The sequence below is a fragment of the Calonectris borealis genome, chromosome 2 (assembly GCF_964195595.1).
Source record: "Calonectris borealis chromosome 2, bCalBor7.hap1.2, whole genome shotgun sequence".
Classification (NCBI taxonomy): Eukaryota; Metazoa; Chordata; class Aves; order Procellariiformes; family Procellariidae; genus Calonectris; species Calonectris borealis.
The window spans coordinates 137,917,826-137,940,775 of NC_134313.1; the positions used below are offsets into that span (position 1 = coordinate 137,917,826).

Sequence of the window (22,950 nt, forward strand, 5' to 3'; positions counted from 1 at the left end):
CCTGAATAATAATTGCTTCCTTAATGTCCCTTTCATATATGGTAATTTCACTTAAAAGAACTGCTGAACTTATTAATCTGAAAAGTTGTAACTGAATTAGAAGTTTGGCCTAGCATATCATATCACACAGAATAGAAGAAAATATGCTCTTCTTCAAAGAAAGCATGTTTCAGCTATGAAAGGATTCCAATTTTAAGTGATTGTCCTTGTATTAAACAATATTAATTGGAGGGAGCCAATTTACTTTTGCCTTTTTAAAACAAACTGGCTAAATTGCCATTTTATATTATATATAACAAATGTAATAAAATTGTTCTTAACATATAATGATGTAACACTTTAAAATTAACTGGTTTAAAATATTTTACAAAGACATTTTATTATATATGAACTATACAACACACAAGAGTATGAAATATTTTGAACATATACACATTTCTGTATTTTTTCATGTAGATTATTATTTTGCACCAAACATTGGTGTCTGCAATTCTAACAATCCTCTCAGATAAAAATAAAACAAAAACCCAGAATGTTTTCGTGGATGTGGGTTTTCTTCCCTGAAAATAAAACCTAGTACGAGGAGAATTTTCTAATGACTTTTTTCTTTTCCCAATTTCATATTTTGCACAAAGCTTTTCAAATGGATCAACATACGTAAAAAGAATAACCTCTCTGTACTTTGCAGTGCAATTTGCTAGGGATAAAGTTTAAACCAAACCTGACCCTTTCCCCACTACAAACATTGAAAACTGCAGTCAAAGTAAATGTCAATACCAATTGCTATTGATACTCCTTTCCCCCTTATTTAAAATGCAGTCCTTTTCAATATCCATTTTAATGAAAGTATTTGCATAGAGCAGCCTTGTATTATTTCTAAAGAACATTATGAGCGTTTTAACACAAGATAAGGCACATGTTTTTCAGCATTAATAATCTACAACTAATCCTGAGGATCTGCTCCTCCCCCTCAGCAAAATCTGCTTTTTTAATATACCCTGTATTACCTGAAGAAAGCAGAAAAGCAGAATAGAATAAACCAAAACTCTTTAGCTGAACTAAATTCAGAACATTAATAACTCCTGATAATAGTGTAACAAATCCACAGATAAAGAATTAAGTCATTCTCTAAACAAATTATCTTTAGAGGGGAAAAAAAAAAAAGATACAGCCAGTATCACGGTAGATGTTAGATAAAAGTTCACACAATATGGATGACATTTATAGTGAGTTTTGCTAAAATAAGCTTCCATCTGAAACAAGGTAGCTAAATCGTGAGGCACTTAAGGTTGACAAGAAAAGGAGGAATGCAAGGGGTCTGTTTCATAGAAAACCTGAAGTTGCATATAATATCCTTGTATTAAGCCTTCTATTAAAGTGCTAGAAATGGAGACTTAAAATAAAAGGATTTAAATATAAAATAAGTGATTAAAGAGCTTAGTATGCATTAAAATTAAGTGCTTTTGATTCTCATGAATTCAGAGCTTTTTAATAGTTTTTAAAAAATAAAGTTTGGAAATAATCCACATGTGAAATCATCTTCCTTGTGCCATTGATGCTATTTGTAAAGTGCCCAATTATTTTCTAAACAACAAAACCATTTGCCTTATCTTATGTTGTATAGCATGACATAGTCTGTAGTACATATGTAATCCATACTGCAATGACACAGTCAATCTGATGGAAAACAGCACATGCATACTTTTAGTCAGAAGTTTTAATTCCACTGTCAGTCTAAAAAGCCAGGTCTTGGATTACATATCCACCAGTATATAGTGCAACCAACCTCATATTCTCAAAATGTAATTTAGCTGTTAAAGTCCGATGCTCAAAGATAGACTTATCAAGCTTTTCCTCAGAGCAGCCTGACGCCCAGACAAAATCACAGATGGAGCTCTAGATCTGAATCACATAAATCCACTAGATGCCAAATCTGAGAAGGATCTGGGTTCTGTCGGATGATGAAGAGGCTGAAGATGTGTGGCAGTCTGTGCATTACTGATCACATCTAACTGAGAGGGATATGCTTCATTTACATTTCCTCCACTGAAACTGTTTTGGAACTGGCAGGAAAAAAGACAATATAAATGGTTAGTATGGGAAACCGATTTATTTGTAAGTTTTAAAAAATCATTCTAAAGACATAGATTGGATGACATCATCTTAAAATATAATGAATAGCTTTAAAACTTTTTTTTTTTTAAAATGATGAATGGTGAGAAGTTAATTTGCATTAAAGTAGGGTCTGAATCATCAGCGAAACCTACCCATGTTGAAGTCAGTGGAAGTCCTACTTCTGGCTAAGTAAAGAAACATCACTATTATCTAAAGTGTAATACAGATTCCATTTGTAGAAACTACAATCAGACTGAGCATTCCTAATTTCCACATCCAGCTGTTACACTTTAAAAGCAACCTATTTACATATTTTCATGTCTGCAATGGGAACCAGACTTTACAGGTCTTCCAGGAATACACATGCAGTCCTATTCGTACGCTGAAGCGCACTACATTCAATCCACTGGCTGAGCTGTTGTAGGGTGGGCTTTTTTTCTTTTTGACAAACGGTCTTCATATTGACAATGCCAAGTAAGAGCAAGGAATGGCTTTCATCAGTCTTGACATAATTGTTCATAGGATTGTTTTAATCATCTGATGTAATACTTCCTGTCATGCTATGGAAAAGTCACTTTATCTACCAAATAGTCCGCTCAGTCATTCAAAGAAAATACAACAAAATATTTTAAAAAATTTCCATCATCTCTTCAGGAGTAGCTTATATCTTAAGTATTCATTCACTCAAGGCTTGTCCTTAAAACATATATTATACATTCAAGGCTTGTCCTTAAAACATATATTATATATTCATAAATATGCTGGGTTTTGGAAACTTTTTTCCTTCTACGCAAACATTGAAATCTGACTAACTGTGCAGTTTTTAACAAGACTACAGCCATGTGAATTATGTTTTTAATCAAAGTTGCCATACTTTTAAAGACATCTACAATAACATAAGAGGATTACTTCTGGCAGAAGCAGATTATTTCAATATTCTTCATTAACAAGATGAGCACACTCATTAAAATTTCTAAGAAAGTTCTCAGCACAGAATCTAGTAATTAGCAAGGTTTCTCCTGTTTAATAAAGGAATACTGACCTTAAACAAGAAATCAAATTATCTAAGGCCTTTCTGCCCTTCTCCATCACTGAAAGTGTTTTCAGACTACATTGGCTGTGATCCTACTGCAATTACAAGTTAGGCAGAAGGTTAAAGCAGATGACCACAATAGACCCTTCAGGCTTTCTAATCCCCTAGTCTCTTCACGTAGAAATCCATGGGAGTTAGAAGGCTGAGGAAAGGATAGCGTGGCTTGCGTAGCAATGTCTGTCCTTCTCCAGACTCCAACCGCTGACAGGGATGTCAGTGTGCTAAATCCAGCCACAAAGACTGCCCTACTTTGGTTTGGCTGTGTGAACGTAGGCTCAGACAGTAGTATCTTATCTGCTTAGTCGCATCCTTACCAAAGTTACCAATTAGCAATAAAATCAAACCTTAAGGTTATTATCATAAGCAGTGATACATTCTTCCTATTTACAACAAAGAAATGTCTATTATTTGCCATCACGGCTTTGGCACAGGTAATATTTTACAAGATTATTTCAAGTGCAGCAGCTATACTTCTGACTTAGAATCATAGAATCATACAGGTTGGAAAAGACCTCTAAGATCATCGTGTCCAACCGTCAACCCAACACACCATGTCCACTAAACCATGTCCCTAAGGGCCTCATCTACACGTCTTTTAAATACTTCCAGGGATGGTGACTCCACCACTTCCCTGGGCAGCCTGTTCCAAGGCCTGACCACTCTTTCAGTAAAGAAATTTCTCCTAATGTCCAATCTAAACCTCCCTTGGCGCAACTTGAGGCCATTTCCTCTCGTCCTATCGCTAGTGACTTGGCAGAAGAGACCAACACCCACCTCACTCCAACCTCCTTTCAGGTAGTTGTAGAGCACGATGAGGTCTCCCCTCAGCCTCCTCTTCTCCAGGCTAAACAACCCCAGTTCCCTCAGCCGCTCCTCATAAGGCTTGTGCTCCAGGCCCTTCACCAGCTTCGTTGCCCTTCTCTGGACACACTCCAGCACCTCCATGTCCTTCTTGTAGTGAGGGGCCCAAAACTGAACACAGGATTCGAGGTGCGGCCTCACCAGTGCCGAGTACAGGGGCACGATCACCTCCCTGCTCCTGCTGGCCACACTATTTCTGATACAGGCCAGGATGCCATTGGCCTTCTTGGCCACCTGAGCACACTGCCGGCTCATGTTCAGCCGGCTGTCAATCAGCACCCCCAGGTCCTTTTCCTCCGGGCAGCTTTCCAGCCACTCTTCCCCAAGCCTGTAGCGTTGCCTGGGGTTGTTGTGGCCGAAGTGCAGGACGCGGCACTTGGCCTTGTTGAACCTCATACAGTTGGCCTCGGCCCATCGATCCAGCCTGTCCAGGTCCCTCTGCAGAGCCTTCCTACCCTCCAGCAGATCAACACTCCCGCCCAACTTGGTGTCGTCTGCAACTTACTAGTTCCAATGGGTTCACATATTTTAAAGTTCTTAACTCCTCTGATACAAGACTAAATACAATCTCTGTAATATAAGCAGATATAAATATAGGGTTATCTTTCCCTGGAGCAATGACACTTCTAGGTAAAAAAATGTTTCTACATTAAAAATTTCTCAGCATAACAACTTTGGTTTACATAGAGCCTTACTTAGCCCTCAATCTATAAAAACACTAATTGGCAGATGTGACTAGAGGTCAAAACTAGTACAATCCGATGTAAGAGATGTTGTTGGGTTTTTTCATATGAACAGCATATAGCTGTATGGGCTGCAAAAGTCAATGCTATTTGGTTTAGGAACAAACAGTCTCTTACCACCCCCCACTGCACCCAGTTGGCATACGTAAGTTTTGGACCCCCAAGGACTTGGAGATAGCTATCAGCTATCTATGATCACCCTTTTGTAAACGGGGTTGGGGGAATAATCCTTCCTTATCTCATCAAAAAGCATGCTCCTCTTTTAAGCTCATTTGGACAAATGTTCAGCAGTTGTCTTCAGAGGTAAAGAGGAGCTAACGTGCACAAGGGTAACATCAGTTCTGCACCAGGCTTCTGCTTATGCAATGCTATCCAGATCCACACAGCATGGGTATACCATAGCAAGAGGGGCTGAATTTGCCTCTGAACAACTTAAGTAGGGATAACTTTTCACAAAGTGGCCTTCGTTCATTTTTTATGACAAACAAGCTAAACACAGTATTAGTATTGCAGCACAGTGTTCTAGCAAATATGAAGTAATAGACATACTCATTTATTGCATTGTCCTGGTTTCGGCTAGGATAGAGTTAACTTTCCTTCTGGTGGCTGGGGGTTGCTGTGTTTTGGGTTTGGTACCAGAGGAGTGTTGATGGCCCATTGATGTTTTGGTTGTTGCTGGGTGGTACTTGCACCAGGGACTTTTCGATCTCCCATGGTGCACAGGAAGCTGGGGCAGGGAGCATAGAGCTGGGGCGGTTGACCCAGCTGGCCAATGGGGTATTCCATACCATGTGACATCATGCTCAGTATAAAAACTAAGGGGGGGCTCCTGCAGCTTGGGACGGGCTGGGCGTCGGTCGGCAGGTGTTGAGCAGTTCCATTGTGCATCCCCTGCTTTGTACATTCTATTATTGTTGTTGTTATCATTGTTATTATTACTGTTCTGCTTTATTTTATTTCAACTATTAAACTGTTTTTATCTCAACCCGTGAGTTTTCTACTTGTGTCCTCCCAATTCTCTCCCCCATTCCACTGGAGAGGGGGGGTGAGCGAGCAGCTGCGTGGGGTTTAGTTGCTGGCTGGGGTTAAACCACAACGTGCATTCAGAGATGCTGTCTTAAGTCATTAGTCATTGAACTTTTTACAGGTAGATGAGGAGAAAAAGTAAGCAAGAAAATAACAAAAAGGGGGCATAACAAAAACGATTAAGGCAGCATAACAACAAAATAATCTACAAAATAAATGAATTTGAAACCAACCGTTAAAAAGAAGAAATGGAATTGCTTATGTGCTGGCTGTTCAAAACTGATGCACCACACCAGTATAGCTTTTGTGAAAACAAAAATTCTATACTCTAAGGATGAACTTGGATGACCCTGGAAATGCTTTGCAACCCTACTAACAAGCACTATGAAGGACTAATAACACTGACCACAGCCAGCCAACATACAGTCAAGCACTGTGCAAGTTTGCGCATTGCAGTTTGCCAAAGTCACTTCATGCTACTACCGCCCTTGGGCACTTGGGCAGAAGTTATTAATCTTGCTGAACTGTCCTATATTTTAGCTAAATTTCTGTAATTCTGCAATTATATTTTTTCCACTAGTGAAACAGTTTTAAAAAGGATATGTTTTGTACTTGTATTAAGCATACTGAAAAACTGGGTATGTTCTACTTGCATTCCTCACCTCTGTCTTGTGTAGGTTAAATGCCAGTTAATACTTTAATTCTGTAAATGCTTATGCATGTGCATAAGCATTTGTAGAATCAGTTCTTTGGAACATTAACTCATTGAGGTAAAAAAAAGAAAAAGAATTGTGGCTCTGTACTTGAGCAACATTAACAGAAATAAATGGTACTATTTAAAGTCCTTCAACAAAGGTTTTTCAGAATCAGGAACCTGCCTTAGTAATTGAATTTTTTTATTTCTAAGTTAATTTTGCCTATGAAGAACAGTGCTTAAAACTGTAGTCTGTGCTACAGCCAGGCTCCTCTCTTCTACGGCTTTTATTGTGAATTCTCCTTAGCACAATGTGAAAAAGGTCCAACTTATCTACTGTGAATATAATTTTTTCCTGCTCTTTTGTCTTCAGCAGACAATTTAGACAGCAACTTGATAAACAAACTGACTCTCACTTATAGCAATATATAAAAATACTTTTGCAGTATCATTGTGTGTAGAAATGCAGTAGCTCATGTTCATAATATTTCATGCTATTTATGTGATATTATAAGCTGATACTTTAAGCAATCCTAAAATCATTGAAGAATCTGAGTAGCTAGAGAACACTAACATTTTAAAAAAGATATTTTTCTGGATCTTTACAACATATTTCATGAAAATGAGTGTACCAGACAATATTACTGACATCGTTCTACTCCTCTAGAAAAGGTATATAAGCAAATTCCAAGCTTTTGACCAATCTGCTCTTCTTTTGCTCCTACTGGGAAAATCACTGGTAGATACAACAGACTCGTTCGCTCACCCCTTGCTTTAATACTGCCAAAGAGAGAGCTGCCAGGACATGGATACATGTACATAAAAACTTGACCAAATGCAACTCTCTTCAATCTAATGAACAAATAAAGCAAGGACATTCACACACTGCTAACCCATCAGTTTCAAACTCAGTGATTCAATTATGACAAACTCTGCATCCCGGTAGCCACCCAAAACAATAAACACACGATTCAAAATGCAGGCAATGTAGCAATGTTGTTTACCTTACCTTGTTCAATGTTTGTTGACTTGCCATCATAGGATCATACTGCATTTGATCCACGCAGCTGGGCTGTGCTTCTTGGGTGCACTGGTACATAGAAACAGCGCCTGCATAGCATGTTTGAGGAGTTAGCATAACTGACTCAGAGTTTATCCCACACTCAAGATTTTCAGGGACTTGCTGCAAACAACTGAGAAAATCGTCCAAGTTGGAAGAAGCAGAATAGGTCGATCTGTCAAAACCTCCTACAGGGAAATCCATTTGAGCAAAATTAGAAACCTGTGGCATCATCGCTGTGGGTTGCTTGTAAGGAATAAACTCTTGCCTACACGCATAAGGGGAAGTGTTTACTTCTGATTTGTAAGAGAACTCGGATGTAGTGGCATGCACGCCAGGGAACACATATTGCTGGGGCTGCTGCTGCGAGCAGCTAAGAGGCATGCCGGGGCCAGAGCTCCAATTTGCGAGCATCCCATTGACTTGCATATGTTTCATCTTTTGACAGAGCTGCTGCTGTTGCTGCTGCTGTTGCTGCTCCATGAGCTGTTTCTGGTGCTGATGAAGCTGATGTGGATCTAACTCTTGCTGTACCAAGCAATCTTCATTCTGGACCAGGGGCTGCTGCTGGTTGCAGCCTGAATATAAGAAGTCAGACTTATTTAAGGAATCCTGAACATAAGTCAGGATTTCATCAGTTATGTCAATGTCCCCAATATCATCCACACCAGATAATTCAGTTTTAAAAAACTCCTCATCCTGTTGAATACACTTTAGATCTTCAAAATCAATACCCAGGTTTTTCATGATGCTGTACAAGTCACTGGTTTTGTTATCTTGAAAGAGTGCTGCACTGTCTTCAGGAAGTGGAATAGAGCTGTCCTGGGAACACTCCATTAGCTCCTGTTTGAGAGTGCTGTGATTTCCAGCAGGTAGGAGATTATCCGTCCAGCCGCTGCTAACAACACCGCCCAGTTCATCCCTGCTGCCTGCAAAGAAGTTCCGCTCAAAGGAAAGTTTATGTGATGCTGGAGGGCAGAGATACACAGACTCATCTTGCCTTAACATGACACCTAGGAGGGAGTTTGGATCCACAGAGTCATTGTGTAGTGTTGCTTTGGCTCCTTTTCCCATCGTGCTTTTATTCTTCAGCTGAGAGGGATCCATAAGGCTCGACATAGGGAAAGATACCTCATATAACACAGCCTCACCAGTGGCAAACATGAAGGGCAACTTCATGTTACGCTTCCGTAAATGTTCTGCCCCTTCTTCATCTCTGAAAATAAATCAGATATATAGCATAATACTGCAGTACTAAACAGTTACTGTAATCTTTTCGTCCTCTAGAATTAATATTTTAAAAAAAAGAACTATTCTATTTGTAGGCATTTTTCAAATTCCTAGCTATTACAGCTCAACTTGGCTGAGTTAAACCAAGAGGCAGATTATGAAATAAGGAGCTTATGACTGTAATGCCACCTTTACATATCACATTTGTAATTAAATCTAGATAGCATACACCATTTTCTGTGCATTATGAGCTGAAATGAAAATAAGTGGGCTTTGCTCCATGCATTATGTTTTTCTTGGCATAGCAAGTAAATGAGTACTTCAATACTGAAGTATCTATTTTTCTCCATTTTACAGACTCCTTAGCAAAAATTATTTAACCTGTATAGTAATGCTGAATTCCATATTATGTAGAATTTAGTTCAGCACCATAAAGGACTTAATTTCTTTATGTTATCTGTTGTTTCTTCTACACAACTGCAGTTGGATTTCTTAATTTTTGCTAATGGGCATACTGAATTAAAGATAGGTTGGATGGAATAACTTGGGGTTGTAGCGCTGCTCTTATTCTTTATATGAAATCAAAATGTCTAAAGTTTTACACATAAAGGACTATGCCACATAAGTACTGAAATATCAAAATTCTTTTCAATGTTTGTTAGTATATTGAAAGAGGTTTTCTTTTTGGAGTTCAGGATTTAAAGGGGGTTTATTTAAAAGTAAAGAATTCCTCTCTGAATATAAACAAGCTCAAAAGTTCTCAGTTTTTTTCAAGTACACTGCTTTATGCGATGATGACTTACGTAAGAGGTCTTTGCGTGGCAATGATGTAATCCGGTCTTCCATTTTTGTAGACAAGACGTGCATTTGCCTGTACCCAGGCCCATCGATTTTCTTTGGTTAGAAGCCTAAATACAGTCATTCCACTCTCACCTGTCTTCATCACTAGAGTTAAAGAGTAAGCATACCATTTACCGTCCAGTGGAAAAAAACAGGAAAATCTGGCATGTCATGAAAGTAATCCCATTTGTAGAGCAATTTTACAAATCTCATGTCCTCAATCACCCATTTCTGTGTGGCACTAATGTATTCCTAGTGAAACAGGATGATCGATCACTTTAAGACGTCTACTTTAATTTACTGGTAAAACAGAAGCCAAAACTGCAAGCAATTGTAAGATATCCACTACAGATTGGCAACATCCTATATGGAGCTTCATCCATTATTTCTGCAATAACAGAAATTAATAAACACTAGAACATGTAAATGACAAAAGCCTAAGTCTCTTTTACATCCGAAAAGTGACTATTACTTAAGAAATTAGAAAACACATTAGCTCTGAATCCAATTCTTTTACATTTTGACTAGTTAATGCAGAGGTACTTCAAAATCCATTATTTTTCAATCCCCCTATCACTTCACTAGCAATGCTTGAGAAACATACTACATTTTCATTGCACAATGCTGAAAACACTGCATTTTTAAACAGAAAAAATAAATAAAAAAATATCAGGGAAGTTTAAGAATCCTAACCAAAAATTATCTTTGCTACAAGGCTTCTTTTTTATCTTAACATCAGAAATGGAACAAAACCAGTTTTAAGACAGAGTTTCAAATCAAAATTTCAAACCAAAGTTTCATCCCATTCTATTCTGGAAATATTTTCTTTCTTATTCCTTACCAAACAACCAAAACCACTGATAGGCAACAGTGACTGAGCTACACCTGAAACAGAAAACCTGCTTAATATAGGTTGAGAACTAACCTACTGAGGGGGGTTAATTAATTGTGTATAAGGGGACAAAAGAAAAAACAGTTTTTCAAGAGAAGTCAGTAGAAAAGAAGCAGCACCAAAATATCCTGAAGATGTTTCTGTAACTTCCAAAGACAAGTATGTTACAGCTAACAAAAAAGCAAAGAAAGAATTCCACTAGTTACATTTCAACATTCCACTACTAGCTGGTAGTTATTTCCTTAGCTTAAAACATTATACTTCTTTCCTTAAGTTATTACTTAAACCTAATCAAGCTGCCGAGAATCAAAACCAGAAATGTATAGGACACTAGCATGCTAAATCAGAAATTAACTTCTGTTAAAAATCTTACACTGATATCAAAAGAAAATGCTAACAGGAAAGCTATCTTTGAAACAGTCCCTTTGCCCAAAGGAAGTTGTTGAAATAGCAGAAGTTGGGTTGAGCAGAGAAGGAAGTCAGAAGAACACGATGTGACAGAAACTGGAATATATAACCTAAAAGGGTCTAGATAGGAATATTAAATATTTCTTCACCCAGTATAAGTTTTTATAGGGAGGGAAAGATCACATGAAAAGAATAGTGTTCTTTTTGTGTAACGACGACTTTTTTTTTTTTTTAAAAAAAAAAGAAGAGTACTTCATAGTATTTTTTCAGTATGAATATAATCCATGCTCTGATTTTTCAGCCTTTCTTAGGGAATGAAGCTTACTTCGGACATGATTTTCAGCACAATAAAGCATATCAGCTGCATGAATAAACTGGTATCCTGTTCCTCTCATACACAGCTCTGCTTCAGTGTATCCCAGGACAATCTTTCCTCTGGAAGGTAAAAACAAAAAATTGCAACACTGCTGATGAACTAACTCACAGAACGAATGCCAAGCAAGTTAATTATGGCTAGAACATTTCAGACGTCAATGCTAACTACATTTTGTTGCAATATCAATTGTATGCGGAAGCATGACAGTTCTAATAAAAAAATACAGTTAACAAATAAAATTTTTACTAGTCCCCCAAGTTGCCTTCACTGACTAGGAACAGGTTCACACAATTATTAGATCATTAAAAAAAAAAAAGAGTATGTCTACAGTTCAGCTGGACTCCTAATTCCATACTTTTGAACATATTCACTTACAGCAGACAGCTCCCGTTTGTTGCAATGAAAGACAATGTTTGCCTCTCCCTATTTCATAGCATTTATCTCTAGGTGCCTGCATGTAGAATTAAGTAGGGCCTTAACTTCAGTTATCTAAAACTTCTTGCCTAAATTAGTATTTTTAGTAGCTTAAAATTCAAAACACGGCCTATCTCAGAACTACATCCTGTTTGCTATTGAGTGTTTTGGGACCCCTGTGTTTGCATTTAAGCTTTCTAAGATATGCCTCAGAGGACAACTGGCAAAAGAGTCATGTTTGACCCTGGTAGCTAAAATTAGCATACTTTACTAAAGGTCAGGGAGATGAACAACTTAACAGCATTTGTGTGAGCATTACGAGATACATGATAGAATGAAATAGCCCAAAAGAGACTGAAACAGTACTTGGAACAAAGAAATGGAGATCCAAAGATAAGGGGAAGAAAAAAAAAAAAAAAGGAAAAAGTAGAGAAGAGGAACAATATATGCAAAAGTGTAAAACGCGACAAAAATTGAAGGTTTCAAGTGAAGCATAATGAAAAAAATCAGAGGGAAAAAAAGCCTGTGTTAACATTTTGTTAACTTTTACTCGTCTCAGTTTATAGAACACAAGAAAAACATTTCGGTTTGTCAGTAGACAGAATACTGAGTAATTTCACTCTACGTTATTCTATCAGTAGGTAAGGAAAACCACATGCGGGATTCCACTGAAAATGAGTCTGAAAGCTAGAAGCATTATCAGTCAAAAATAGGAAGGAGGGGAGAAGAAAGGAAGGAGACCAAAGGCTTTTCTTTTGATAAAGATGCATCTTATTGGGCTTCTTGCCATGTTGATGCATAGTTACATTATGTTGATCTAGTAATGCAATAGTGCTTCCAGTTTTTATATAGGGAAAAGAATGGTTTGGAAATGGGTAAAAGTTATAGTATAAAAAAGGACTTCATTTGTTTATTTTGAAGTTAATAACATTTCCATTGTATTTTACATCTATTTGAACCGAAGGAGAAAATATGCATGTAGAAAAAAATGAAACACTTGTTCTATCAGTTCTAAAACCAAATTTCGACCAGATTTAAACATTAAACTTTTATTCTTCCCTAATTCATTAGTATTCTGTATTCTGGGTTTTTTGGTTTGGTTTTTTTTGGGTTTTGTTTTTTTTTTTTTCCTCCTTTGTTTTTTTAATGATTGAGTGTCAGAAAGCAATATGCCCTTTCAAGGAAGTACGCTATGACAATGCCATTTCTCTACTTATTAGCAGGGCTGAAGAGAAAAATCCTAGCAGTTCCTTAACAATCGTCAGTATTGACTGAAACAGTAGCCAGCTTTATATTTCAAATACATACTTGAAACCTATCAGCAAATTATTAGAATATTATGCAGAATAATTTACACCTACTTTGCATCACAGCCAGTAGGCGTGAAATCCAGTTTGTGTTTAGTTCTGAAGATGAAGTTTTTGGTTCGTATCTCAAGGATAGATGGTGGCTGCAGGGGAGTAGCTACTGCAAACAGAGCCAGCTGAGGAGACAAAGTAGCACCATCCTTCCCTTTCTTGTTTTGTCCATGGAGAAACTTCAATCGTCCTTGAAAATTCATAGCCTTAGGATGAGGAAAAAAGTAATTGTTATATGTTGGAGATATTTAAGAGTAAGACATTTCTGTTATGATGTAAAACACATATATATATATATATATATATTTTTTTTTAAGACCCATCAGATTCAAACTTTGTAGCTCTGCATACACAAATGTTAGCTAACAGGTACAGAATACTGTTGTTATACCCCTGAGCGTGTCACTTCAAGATCTACTAATAAACTCACTGGAAAAAGAACTAATGGGAAGGTTGTTTTGTAAAAAAAACCCCAAACATGTAATAGCAAATGCCAACTGGATCTTTTAATATTCTAATAAACATGGCATTATACATACAAATAACATTATTTCTCTTGCATTTCTGTTAGTCATTAGTACAAAGTATGCAAATGTGTACAATTGCAAAATCCTATATAAACAATTCTATTAGTAAAAAGTCACCTAGAGGGTGATAAACCCTTATTTCTTTTAAAATCTACAGCATTGACAAACAAAAGAGTAAGCACAGACTTTCCCAAGTAAGGGAAAACTATGGATCTGTTAGTTATTATGACTTACTGCATCTCAAGATGCCTAACAGAAAATAATCTTTGTAATGCTGTTTTTTTATCCACAAATCACACAGTACTTTACAAAGGCAGATGCTTATTCGTATTTCACTGAGGAAACTGAACCATGAGAAATGAGAGAACTTGCACCTGATTGTAACAACATGTTGAAGGGGACACATTTAGTGTCACTAACTGAAACGTACTGGTTCAAGCAGCTCAGATATCTACAGAGAATTAACAAATAAAGTTGTTGTACACATTATAAGGATAATGCAGATTTCCAACTTGCAAGCATGTGTGGAAGTTTTTACATAACTCCATACTCACCAGGAACCCAGATGAATTATCCAGGAGGCATCGTAACCTGCAGATGAAATTCCTTTCCATAAAGGAAGAATTCTCCGGAGGAAGTTGGTCTGGGTTATAATAGGTTGCTGGCTGTGAAAAGCCATTATCTCCTACAGGAAAGGATTATTTATAAGAATTATTTTTAGAAGAACACCTAGTGAAGGCTATCTATAACAAATCATCTTCCGCCTCATAAACAAAGCATTAGGTCATGACCTGAGCAAGAACAATGCAAACTGGAAACATCCCCAGAATCTATACTGATTATAACACTAGGTTAAGTATCAGTTCTTCTGATGGGATTATGTTTTACAGGCTATGGTATTTGAAAACTGCATGCAATTTAGTTTTTTTTAAGTGGTGTTTTTTGGTGTTCTGTTTGGGGTTTTTGGTTGGTTGTTTTTTTAATTTATTCATTATGTTTGTCAACAATCTACATTCTGAATCAGCTGCAGAGAGCAGAGTTCTCAGCAGAGAGCACACCCACATTTCTGCAGCGGCAGGATCTGCAAAAGGCGTAGTAACTATAGGAACTGAGTACTCAAAAGCTCAGTAAGTGGTATCAAACTGTGAAACTGTTACTTTCCAGCCAGCCAGGTGAAAGCTGTAGCAATAAATAAAAAGAAGCATCTTTAGGGAACGACCATAGTAAATCAATGTGAGTACTTTCTCTAATGGATGCAAAAACGCCCTACTAAATAGTGAAAATATTTCTGGGCTGTGCTGATCAAGAAAACACCATAGTTACTGCTCCAGAAGAACCTGGAGCACTTGTGTTTCGTCGGTTTTGTTTGTTTGTTTGTTTGAAAGGGGGGGGGGAAAGGACTCAAAACCATGATTGACAACTAGGAAAACCATGATTGACAACTAGGATAACAACATGATATTCTTCCGCCACTTCAGGACAAGCATTTGCTGCTAAGTGGCATTTAGAAAACAGACTTAAACATTTGGAATATAAAGTAAAACCAGAAGGTAAATCAATAAACTTCTGATAGAATACATATGTTCTGCATGAGACTACATATACAGAGATACCAGAGCATGTCTACTCACAGCAAATTTAGCAAAGAGATCTTGTTTGTAATACATATAAAAAAACCCACAAACTGGTTGCTTCCTAGGAATTCACACATGCCAAAATTAAGAAAAAACAGTGTAAAATGCTATTTTAGAGTGCTAAGTACTCTGTAATTTAAAAAAATAGTCCATATACTCTGAGAGAACTGATTGCCATGTATGGACAAAAGAAGAATACAGATTTTAAGAAAGAACCCATATTGACCTTCCAGACTTGGAGATGAAGTCAGGGAGAGCATGTCACTTAATCACACACCACATTATGTTCTCTGGAACATAATTCTGTCTCTTGGACAGCTGGAAAAAACTTACAGATGGGCTAGGTGGTTTGTACAATGGTGAATCAAACCCAAAGGAAAACAAATCATGACCACAAGCCAGTTCAATTTCATCTCCTATTAATTCAAGGGACTGAACTGGAGTCAAATGAGATTGCTGATGGCTCACCAAGAGGCCTTGCAACCTAAGGCTATATAAATCCAAAAATAACGCTGTGTTATCCAGCTTTTCAGATAAAATCAGGAGATACCTTTTTTTTTCTTAAAAGGACTGCTATGCAAGGTCAATTTTTGCTGAACAAACTTCAAGGTATGGAGAAAAAGAGAAAGGGCCCTAGCTGATAATGTGTATGAAAAGGGATAATCTGAAATTATAGCCATCTGCAGGACTGTGTATTGACCAAAGCCACCATTATGACCTGATCCCACAGGTACAGAAACTCAGATATTTGTAGTCCAAGATAGTTACCACCTTATTAGAAAATAACAAATTCCCATGCTTGTTATATGGACAGTTCTCAACAGATAAAAGCAAACTTACTTCCTTACTTCCTACTGCTGCAGATTTTTTTTTTAAATTGCCTAATTGCTGGCGAGAATTCTCAACACTTTTGCAGCAGTGCTTCTCCAAGAGGTGCTGAAATGGGTTAGATGCTCTCTGAAGAAGCAATGATTACAAAGAAAGGGCAAAGAAACAGCTTGCAAATCCCAACTCATCTTTCAAAAATGCCAGCTCTGACATCCTTGAAAATCCCTGCATATACATTACTCGAGGTCTCCCCAAAGTCGTTAATACACTGCGTATATCAACATTCATGTTTCACAAGTATCAGCACCAAGGAAGCCACTAAAATATCTTTTTTTTTCTTCCCCAAGCAATCCCAGTATTTGTGTTCCTTTTCTATTGCCACAACTTTATTCCTGCAAGACTAACTACTACTGAGAAAGGTGCCGGCTAGCGAGGCAGAAAGAGAATTGCTACCAACGGTTAGCTACTGTCAGAAGAAGAGCCGAGTGGAAGAGCTGCTGGCCAAGCGGGAGCGTACCGAGAGCACTGAGTAGTTTAGGGTGCCTTAAGGCCCTGTGTGTGTTCAGTTGATTCTTTCATGGAGATTAATGAGACTATGGGCAACTTCTCGGTGGTGATGTTGGGAAAGATTTTAATCATCAGTAGCAGGCTCCTCGAAGGGCTCTGGTTACGTCCTCCAACTCAGATAATCTTCTGGCTGAGAAGTGGCTACCGAGTGTAGCTCTAGTATCCCATAAGCAGTGCAGGGCCTTCTGCTGGCATCCTTGGCACTGGCAGGCATGCCCTTCAGCATTTCTGCCACAGCAGCAACTCAGGGTTATTCTTTTGGTAAATAGAGAGCTGGAATTTGAATGCAGGTATCTTATCTGGGTTCTCTCAAGTGTCTGTCAACTTCGCTAGTAAAACGGGCAGTTCCCAAGAGCGAACAAGGCTTTGGTGGAAGAAGCAGTCTGTAGCTCGCGAGAGGAGGGGAACGGAACTCAAACCAGGAGGGAATGGGCTTCAAGCCCAAGCCTCCTACATTTGTGAAAGGAATACTGCTGCACTTTCCCAGGCAGACAGGAGGCAGAGAGGTTTTAGTGCCAGGATCTTAGAGAAGTGACTCACTGTAGGAAGGCGAAGAGTCTTACAGAGCATCTGCAACCCCTGGAGCAAAATTACTAGTTAACACTACAGGGGGTAAAATCCATATCCCTCATGAAGTTCAACTGGAGCTCATCGACACCATAGAGCGATGTGCAGAACATGTTGTGCGTAAAGTCCTTTTCTTTCTCTTTAAGCTCAAGACCATAGACGGTTGCATAGCAAGCGAACTTTAAAAGATAACCCAAACTTGAGGCTGCAAAACAGGTATTTGGGACTGAAAAATGAGATTTTTTGAAACTTTTCTGGGAACATGACAGGGTTGGGAGAAGTGCCTGGGAAGCACAGTAAACAGCTGAGGAGACCAGTGGTCTAGAGGCATACCAGAGTACTGAGCGAGAAGCAACCAGTCCAGGCTAACTCAAGCAGAATTAGTTCCCAGACTCAGGCTGAAATCTGTGCTTAAGCCTGAGCACAATTATAATATGTCTATAAATATCCACATAATGCGAGCTGAATGTATTAAAAAGGAAATGGATTAAATTAGCAAAAATGGGGAGGATCCTTATGATCATAGCATTATCCTTTGTTATAAATCCCAATTCAGTTTAAAAAGCCTCAATGTCCAAACATTTTACACTACTTGAGGCCCAAAAATAATTAGCAGCTTCTAGTAAGCTAGGAACACAAGGTACAAAACAAACGATTGTTTGTAATCCTGCTCAGCACTTCTGTCATTCAGACAAACTGGATGCCAAGTCAACCTGGCATTGTACTTTTCAAACACAACCTTTTGTAAATTCATATGCACTTGCTTAAGCGCTACAGAAGCATTTCACTCTGAAGCAAACAGGAAGCTACCACATAAAAACCTGGTTTCTGAGTGCCAGCAGCTGTTTGCTATACCAAATTGTAATATTAACTATTTCTGTAGCATGTTTTCAACTGGATTGTGTAGATTGATCCACAGATGATATAACAATGTTGACCACTAAAGGAAAAATTGAAATATACTGAGCTGTGAGCCAAACAAGTAAATAACATTTTCTGGTTTTTTATTTCTCTATCAAATCATGGCATTTCCATACTATAAAATATTAAATGGGAAACTGTTAGTGTTTTAAATCAAGCTGCCTTATGAGTAACATACTTATTAAAAAATAATATGGACTTTTTCTGGATTAAAAAAAATTATATATAACCAAGTAACTTAGAGCTTTACCTACATATTTAAACAACTGTTGTGCAAAATGGAGCATTACAGTTGTCGCAACAGATTTGTCATTATTATCAGTCAGGCATACGCTTCCCGTATTACACGTAACTATCTGTACCAACACATCCCTGTTCCGATATGTAAGCAACGTGTTTCTCAAGCTAGCAGGTCACTTAAACATCAGTCAATAACATGTGACAATCTGATGCTCTAACAAGCATACTAGGTCTTAAAGGCTCATCTATTTAATCTTTTATCCCTCTTACCCTTTTACTCCCAAGAGAAGTACTGGTCTATGTGGCAGCCTGCATATAACAGTGACAACCAGGAATGCACTATTCCATATATTAACACTGTAACTAACACATTCTTAGTCATGGAATGGATCTACCAGCCTGAAGAGCTTAAAGAAGCTGTTGTACACAACTGTCTGCTGGCCTTCCTAAGCTAATAAATTCGGTGTCATGGTCTGTAATCAGGAGTAGCAGATGTAAAAGAGATCATTACTTCAGAGAAATCACTTTCTCATTCAAACAATGATTAAAGACGAGCCGTGTAATTGAGGGCAAACACAGAAAAATCAAACTTCCTTGTTTCTTATGTCACCAAAAGAAACTGTCCATTTCTGACTGCCCTGTTTGCAACACAAACATGCAGGATTACCTGCTTTGCTATTTACCACAGGACTACTGATAGGACATGCGAGTCAGTCATTTATGCCCAAATTAAAGTCCTCCAATTTAAAGCAAAATCAGTATTTTAATGGTGCTGTGCTATGAATAGCAGTCCTTATTTAAAGTGCAAAAAAATAGTAATTCCCACCGTTGACTAAACAGATCCATAAAATTCAAATAAGTTTAAAAGATGTTATTCCTTCCTTTGTTCATGTAAAAGAATCTAAACTTTTTTATATACAAAATTAAAAAAACCCCAAATAATCCGGCAGGCAAACACATAAATTGGCTGCATTCTCACCTTGTACGCTTGGTCCAGAATCTGCAGACTGGGCAGGATTTAATGCCCAATGTAGCTGTCGTTGAAACTCAGGTCTGTCTTCTGTGTGAATCAATTCAAATACACTCTGGTGTATAATGTCAGACTACATACAAAAAGGAAAAAGGCGGGAAAGAAAGAGAATAAGAAACTTATATGACAATATGATATAAACTGTCTGGTTGACAACACTGCTATGGATATAGCAAAATCCATTTTGCTCGGGCATAAAAACATATATTTGCATGCATGTGGCAAAGCATCGCGAAACAATTTTTAGCAGCACAGAGAAGAATTCAGTCACACCCATGATTGCAAACATGAGAAATAATAATTAAAAAATAGTACCTTAGAAAAAAATAGCATTATGCCAAGTATTTCTTTACCTGCTTTTATCTAAGCAAGCCTGGAACAGTTATGCTGAGGTTTTGTTTATAACATTTAATTTTACATACTGGTAAATAAAGTACTTGCCAGCTGGTACTTGGACCTGACCCATTCTAGGTGCTACAGGAATACAAAAGAAGCCAAAGACCCTGAATCAAACAACTTCCAAAAGTAAGCCAAGTAGATTATGAACATTGGTTTTGTTTGCCTGAAAGCTTTGTCACTCCTTAAGGATGCATTAAAATCTGTAATTATTAAGCTTTCATATCACCACCAATTGTGTGGTTAGGAATGTGATCTAAACGGCACAGCTACAACAGCCAGGATCAGGGGCTGAAAGAAATTAAAGGGGGAAAAAACCACCCAAAATATTCAAGAAAAGCCTCAGTCAGAGAGGAGTTAAATTGCCTGTTTTCTGCATGGATTGAAAACCCAACCATTTTATAAACCGAAAATATTTAAAATAAAACATAGATCTAAAGAAATTAAGATGAGCTGGCTAAAGCAGAAGCCTAGGTTAAATTTGCTTCGATGAATTTCATAAAAGAATCAGTATTTTCCAGAATAAATTGCCAGAAATGCTCATTTTTGCAACTTTTAAGACTTCACTTCTATATTATGCACTTGATTTATTGGCATTACTACACAAATTTTATGCCCAATTTGTTTTCCAAGCTTTTTTGTTCATTCCCCAACACTGAAAAAATCTGTAACCCCAGGAATAATAATGTTTTGTTTGGAATATTTCCTTTTACACAAACATTCCCCAATGTCTTATCAGTTAGCTAAAATTGCAGACCAAGCAGAGTTTCTCCCTATTTTTAGGCAGCAACTGAATCTATCTTCATCCAGTACCCAAAGATATAAATTGATAACCAAGCTTCTATCATCTTAACATAAACTAATCGCAGGAATTCTCTAAGGAAGGCAACATGTGCCCACTGGGTCTTGGCCTTTACTACTTTGGTACCTGGCTTGCAAGCCCAAGAAGTTAGCCATGTTCTGCACCATAAATTGTAAATAACAAATGCTTGTTTTGAAATAAATAAGTAACTAAAGTAAATATGAGCGAGAGAACACTAAAATTCTAAAAATACTAAAATCACTCGGTACTTAAAACCCCAAGGCATATGGAGTTAATTTTGTATGAAAGGTTTCTATTAAAATAATTACCTTCCCATTGAATTACGTCTGTCTCAGCATCCTAAACTGGGTAACATCACAGTATAAATTTCAAACAGTTGTTCCAGTAAAGACTAATTAAGTGTGAAAATTTCCTATCTTGCCTAGCTCAACTTTGGAAATTATATTCCTGTTGTGCTTGGCCTGAGGTCGCATTTCAGCTATGTAAGCTGATAGAAAAGTAATACGATTTCAAAGTAATCCAACCCAATGTACCTAACTAAGATTTTTATTTCACAAACTATCAGATCCTAAATATGAACACCAATGCCCTCTGAAATTAAGCAAAACCTCTTCAAAAAAATAGAGGAGAAAATAAACTCACTTGTTGGAATCCCAAGTAGTCCTGGATAGTAGAAGAGACGTAAAAAACCAGAGCATCGGCCGTAACTACTAATACAAAACCATTTAACGCCTGGGGAGGAAACACACCAATCCGTCAGCTTCAGAGACAACATTCCAGATAATTATTGGGGCTGTAAGTCTATCTATACCCTAGTCTCCCCATCAAATGTGAAGCATGCGAAAACATACTATTATCTAACAGCATAAACAGAATCATTCATCGCATCTCTCTGGAATATACATGGCACAATGAAGAAAACCACATCTAATGAAAAAAAAAGTTCTTTTGGAAAATTCAGGGGAAACGCCAAAGCCTGTTGATTACTTTTATTTACTCTTGATTGTAGGAGATGAGGGACAGCAGCATGAACAACTGCAGGTTTGTTTAATATCGACCACAGTTCACACTGCTCGCGTGGCTCAAGCCCTCGGCACACCCAGCTGTCCGCAGCACGAACGGAAGCCGTGTCACAAACCCATTCCCAAAATCTGTTCTATTCATAGCGCAGACAGGCCTAAGTGGACAGGAAATCAAGCGATCAAGATCCCCAAATAATAGTCCAAAAAAACATTTTATAGCTTACTTAAAATAGAAAACCTCTGCACAAGCGGACTGTTGCAAGTAAACAGTATTTTTGAAGAGATTTCCCCCTTCATGAACCAGCAGACTAAGCGGCTCCTTACTCAAAGTCACACAAAGGGCATTTATCTGAACTCCCAATCAATACGGTTCATGGCAATTGTTGTGATAGCAAACAGTACATTTGTGACTTGGCAGCTCATCTGAAAGGTGCTGATGTACTTCTATGGATTTCAGTCAAGATTTAACAAAAGGCTGTCTCAAGGGACTGGATTAAGTATATTGTGCCACTTAATCTCCTCAACGGCATTCAAAGTCAAATTTGGCCAGCATACTCAAAACACCTTTTTTAAACCTCTTTATTATGCAAAATTATTATAACTAATAGAAAATGTAAAATAAGTGAAGGACATCCTCTATCTTTCTTTAACAACAACATAATGTATTTTTATTACAAAACAGCATCACTCTTCCACAAACGTTAACTTCCATAACCCCACACTATGGTAACCACCATAGTTGCTTTTCCACATTTTGCAAAGATATGGTTTTACTATTTCTTGTTGTTTTACTAATACAGTCTAATTAAGTCAAGGTTAAAGATCTGATTAAATGACTGGTCTTAAAATGCTGTGAACCACCTATTTAATGTGTAGACATTTCTTAATCTATTCTCATAAACAGTTGTGAGCTCTATAAAACCTCCTTATATAAGTTTAGTGAACTTTACCTGGAAACAGTATGAGCTAAAAAAAAAAAAAGTAATAATCTGAAATTAAATAGCGTAGCCAACCCAAGAAATCTTGAGTAGTTACATAACATCCTTGGTTTTGATGACATTCATACTAATTCCAAGGGAGCAGGATGCCGCAATGGCAGGTGCTTGTGTCCTCTGCTGACCTATTCTGCAGGGCATTTCACCTCAAGTGGTTGATAGCAAACTTCTGTGAGCTGCACAGTGTCTAATTCTGGCCCACACGTTAAAATCAGTTATTCTGCTTTGTTTCATACAAAGCCATGGAAAGGTTCTTTTCTTGTCCAGTCTGTGACAAAGGGAAACAGCTC

At 37.6% G+C, this 22,950-nt stretch overlaps 1 protein-coding gene across 1 annotated transcript in view; it reads right to left on the bottom strand.

Moving 5' to 3' along the window:
- Positions 1-353: 353 nt before the first annotated feature.
- Positions 354-22,950, bottom strand: part of AHR (aryl hydrocarbon receptor) — a 67,718-nt gene continuing 45,121 nt past the window's right edge. Inside the window, exons 4-11 of the mRNA XM_075143631.1 lie at positions 21,286-21,375; positions 19,374-19,497; positions 14,192-14,322; positions 13,114-13,316; positions 11,288-11,397; positions 9,626-9,767; positions 7,542-8,808; positions 354-2,063 (exon numbers count right to left, since the gene is read on the bottom strand). Coding sequence (XP_074999732.1) covers positions 1,908-2,063; positions 7,542-8,808; positions 9,626-9,767; positions 11,288-11,397; positions 13,114-13,316; positions 14,192-14,322; positions 19,374-19,497; positions 21,286-21,375 — 2,223 coding nt within the window. The 3' untranslated portion in view covers positions 354-1,907. The remainder of the gene's footprint in view (positions 2,064-7,541; positions 8,809-9,625; positions 9,768-11,287; positions 11,398-13,113; positions 13,317-14,191; positions 14,323-19,373; positions 19,498-21,285; positions 21,376-22,950) is intronic.